General features: G+C 37.1%; 1 protein-coding gene across 12 annotated transcripts in view; it reads right to left on the minus strand.

Annotated features, from left to right (window-relative positions):
- Positions 1–4,578, minus strand: part of GPHN (gephyrin) — a 227,754-nt gene that overhangs the window by 119,652 nt on the left and 103,524 nt on the right. For 6 of the 12 annotated variants that reach the window (XM_031553588.1, XM_031553582.1, XM_031553584.1 and 3 more), the window contains exon 5: positions 1,149–1,187. The exons of 5 other annotated variants lie outside the window; for them this stretch is intronic. In XM_031553588.1, the coding sequence (XP_031409448.1) occupies positions 1,149–1,187 (39 nt within the window). Of the gene's footprint in view, positions 1–878; positions 898–1,148; positions 1,188–4,578 lie in introns of those variants that run through there. One more of the 12 variants, XM_019615675.2, reaches the window with a different exon arrangement.

Genomic DNA, 4,578 nt, shown 5'->3' on the forward strand with positions numbered 1-4,578 from the left:
TTTGTTTTGTTTTGTTTTGTGTTTTTGTAAGGAGGGAGAGGGATTTGAGTAAGCAAAGTAAGAAAAAGCTGGATGCAGCTACTGACATCAGTTTTTGGGCTGGTATGTTGAACTGAATCAGATCATGAAGGAGTCAGATAATATTTTTTCCCCATTCCTTACTTTTCTTCTTAATTTTTCAGACTGATGCATATTTAGGAATAAAATCTAGGCAGGTGGGCAGGACAATGTGACAAAAATGCCAGGCATAAAAGCAAGTGGACAGGAATGCAAAAGAGCAAGTATCAGTAAGTAAGCAGACTCAAAGAGCAGCAAGGGGACACTATAATCAAGAAGCATGTGAAAGGCAGGAGGAAAATGCCAGACATTCAGCAAGTTGATAAAGCAGTACCAAACAGCAGGTGTGCCAAGCAGCAGAAGAACAACTCCGCAGTCAGCAGATGCACTCAGCAGGAAGGTGATGTCAGGCACTCCAAGTGGGAGACAGGGCAGTGGAAAACCATTGCCCACAAGTAATCAGATAGAAGGGACAATAAGGAGGCAGTACACGCCATTCAGCAGATGGGTAGGGCGGGGGGTAGTCAGTGTCTAGCAATTAGCTAGTCAAGAAGTAATGCCAGACAGTCAGGCAAAGGGCCAAGATTTTGGGAGGACAATGTCACACAGCCAGCAGTACAAAGAAGAGAACTAGTGAGTGCCAGGCAGTCCCCAGACAGGCAAGGTAGCAGAAGACCAATGCCCATGAATAACTGGATGCAGCTGTCAGCAAGGGTAAAACATAAGCCTGTTAACTAACTGACAAGGCAGCTGGGTGACAGTGCTTTTGCAATAACTTAAGGTACCATGAGTGAAAAAGTCCCAAGAATCTAGATGCTCACCCTCTGATAACGTGATTAGATCAACAGAGTGAACCATGAAAATCCACGGGAGAATAGCACACAAATGGAAACAGCAGATGAGTCTGACCCTAGCACTTGGGGAGGCCGTGGGACCTTCCTATAAAACAAAAATATGAGAATCCACAAGAAAATCAAACAAATGGGAAAAATGCATCTAAGAGCTATTTCTGATGATGATTTAAAAAGCAAAAAAATACTAGCAAAGAATTAGTTTGGAAATGATTGGGTGGGATTGAAGATGTTGCTTACCCCTCTCTGGAGCCCACATAATGGGAATGTTGGGAATTTCTGCAGCAGAAAAACAGAAGAGAAAAGGGATTTCTAACTCCCAGTTCAAGGAAACCACGTAAATTTAGGACTGGGTAACCTCTTTGGGCAAAAAGTAAAAGTTCACCTGAATCTTTGTTCATCCCCAGACACATGCCTTTACTGAGGTTTGTGAAAAATTTAAGAAGCCCACATTCACTTTCATCTCATGACATCCCACCCCTATTTCCCCAAACCACACTTACCTCTAGCACAACTTGTGTAAGAGGGGAAAAGGAATGGTCTTGTGAGCTCATTCCCATATCCACTGGAAAATAGCTTGTGAAGATGACGAGGAGTACCCATTAGCCAATGTTGGCCATTTGTGAGATAAACTGAACAAGTTATCAACTGTTACTCATCACTAGTGTAGGTTCGTGTTTGAATTTGGCCTAGATAAATTCATACTGTACAGAATAGCTTCAGTCTTTTAAGTTTTGTGTGATAGTCAATGGCAAGAGTTGCAAAAATCCAACATATGATGCACAGAGCACTCTTCCTAAACATGGCTGCTTTTGTAATCAAATTCTTTTTCAGAAACACATAATCAACTCTAGAATGTAAGAACTGAGAAAACAGCAGTAATGAAATTTGGTAATTTAACTCATCTGTCATTTCAGTCATGGGTTGTCTTCCTAGTCACTAAGAGGAAAGCAAACAGGAATCAAACTTTGCTAGCAATTTCTGTTCTCTTAGAAGCCTATATTATGTGTGTACTTAACTGCCTATCTATTAACTTCTAATACTAATACTGAAAACCTACACTCATTCTGATCAGAGAAGAACACACAAGAAGATGCAAACTCCGCCCTCTTGTGCAAACTGTGAAAAAACTCAGACACAATAAAGGAATCATTAGTACTAACGTGCGCTGCTGAATTATTAATTGGAAAGGTCACCGAAACAGCATAGCTACATATTCACAAGCAACAAAGCTTTTGAGAAATACATTACAGTAGTAACAGGCTTCATTATTCATACTGATCCTTTGGATACCAGCCATTCAAGTTGCCTTCCAGCTGAGTAAGACACAGGAATGGTAGAGATTAATATAACCTTAGATGTAGAAATCATAGAATAGAAATTTCTTCCATATCAAAACTTCCCTGTATCAAACACTACTATCTGGGCTTGGAATGGAGTAGCAGAAAATTTAAGCAGAGAAGGCTGAGATTTAAATTATATGACTAGTAAAGGCATAAACTAGCCAGGAGCAAAATAGTATAAATGACTGAGGAAGAGCAGGTAGTGATACTACAAAGCAGCAAGTATTTTAGAGCACATAAGCACATACTGGCAGTTTTACCAACTCCTGATTTTGTGGCTAGCAGCCGTTAGAGTTAGCTGAACCGCATTAAGCACAAAATTGCTATCATCTTATCTCCAAAGGGAGAACTTTCAAGGCTCAATGAAAATGAACCATCACAAACTGATCTTAGAGAACCACTGTGGAAGGAAAAACTGTACTTTCTACACCCAGTGGAAGTTTAAAAATCAGTAATAATTAGAGTAGAGCAGATTATGCCCCTCACTACCAATTTTGATATTCACCCTACAAAACAACTGGGAAAAAAGAATATATGCATATACATGAAGTGCAAGGAAGCTGAAATGGCTGTAAAGAGTCTGAACTAAGGTTAAAAATGTACTATTTTCTAATCGATATTTGCTAAGACTTCTGAGTGACTATATAGTCATGTTTTTCTCTCCAAATACTTTTAATTAACACTTTGCTGAAGAAGCTGCTTTGTTCCATGCAGTTGGAATGTGCAGAAGCAGGCACAGGCACAGTCATCATCCAGTTCAGTTTTGATTAGTGGCTGAAAGTGCTCCTGCACAACAGGCAAGGAGCAAATGAGAAATTTTCTACTGTTCAATAAGCGCTAGTTCCAACAATAAACTATTCTAGTTAGAAAATATTCTAACACAATTATTTCGGTATTCTGGGGAGCTTATGCCAAAAGAACTAACTCAATTTTTGATATATCTTAAATTCAAATTAGCAGTTGTCTTCTAGTTACCATTTCTTTAAGCTGCCTCCAGAAAGTTTTTGTTAACTTTCTCCATATTAAATGTCTACCAAACTATTTGTTATAAACCAGTTAAAAATGATAAATTAAGGCTGAGAATTGCATAATTACTGGCATTACTGGCCTAATAATGTTTTCAATATTATTTTACTTTAACCTGATGTTTAATTTTGTTTAGTTCCCTATTACATGTTGTGAAGAGATCTTCCAAAGGAAATGCCTAAAAGGCAGAAATTCCCAAAGTCCCAAATTGGAAATTTCATTATGCAGAGGAACCAAAGTAAACAAAGATTTCTTCTCCAGTTACAGGAAAAAAGGACTGCAAGATCAATTCTCAGTGGTAACTACACTGCTAACTGAGCCAAGCCAGCTAATTTAACCTAATGAAGACACATCAGTATGAGCTCTGGTCACTACAATAAAAGCACAATGTATCAGTAACGTCAATAGGAGGAGAACCCTTTCCTTTGATAAGCAGTACACTATGTGTTTTTTAAAAAATGGTGTATTTTTTAAAGTGTTTGTGATGAATGGGATATGAACAATTTGTCAACTCACTTTCATTCTTAAATTACTTTGGAACAAAATTTTAACTGGAAAATTTATGATACAAAAGTGATATTTCCTGATATGTTACTGTGTCTTTGCTTCTCACTGTATGAAACATGTAAATTCCCTACTGGTGTTTTACCTGCTTTCCTTCCTTTTTTTGACAGTACTTACTTGTAAATATTCCATAACTATCTAAAAAACAGAAAGTGGAACTTCTACTTCGTAGCTCAGAGCACTAAGGAGAGATAAAACGAAGCAAATGAAATTTGATCTTCAAATCGTCAAAAATATCCTGAAGTATTTGACAGGAATTCTATTATTATCTTTAGAATATGATAGTCAAATAGCTTTTAAAAGAAGATTAAAAAATCAAGTAAAGATTTTGAAATACCCCAACATCCTCAGCCAATGTTATCAATTTTTGAATTTTCAAAAAAAGAGGGAGAAGTAATTCATGTATTCTTTTGGAAACATGACAGAGAATTGCTTATCCACTAATTTCAAGACCCACTTGATTGAAATAGTCTCTTCATTTAACATGTACAGAACATTAGTTTAGAATCTAGTATGGCTTTTCTGTACATAACTCATTCAATCTCATCCATTACTTTCATTAGGGATCCCACATAACTTGTTTTTTATAATACATCCCTTCCACAAATAATCAATTTTCATTTGACAGAGATGAAGCAGAGAAAATATAGCTTTTTCTTTTTTTCATTTTTGAGGGGGATGGAACTTGTTTGTATGTTTAGTCTCTCATTGTTTGGAAAAAAAAAAAATCCACACAA

This window comes from Meleagris gallopavo, chromosome 5 (genome assembly GCF_000146605.3).
Source record: "Meleagris gallopavo isolate NT-WF06-2002-E0010 breed Aviagen turkey brand Nicholas breeding stock chromosome 5, Turkey_5.1, whole genome shotgun sequence".
Taxonomy (NCBI): Eukaryota; Metazoa; Chordata; class Aves; order Galliformes; family Phasianidae; genus Meleagris; species Meleagris gallopavo.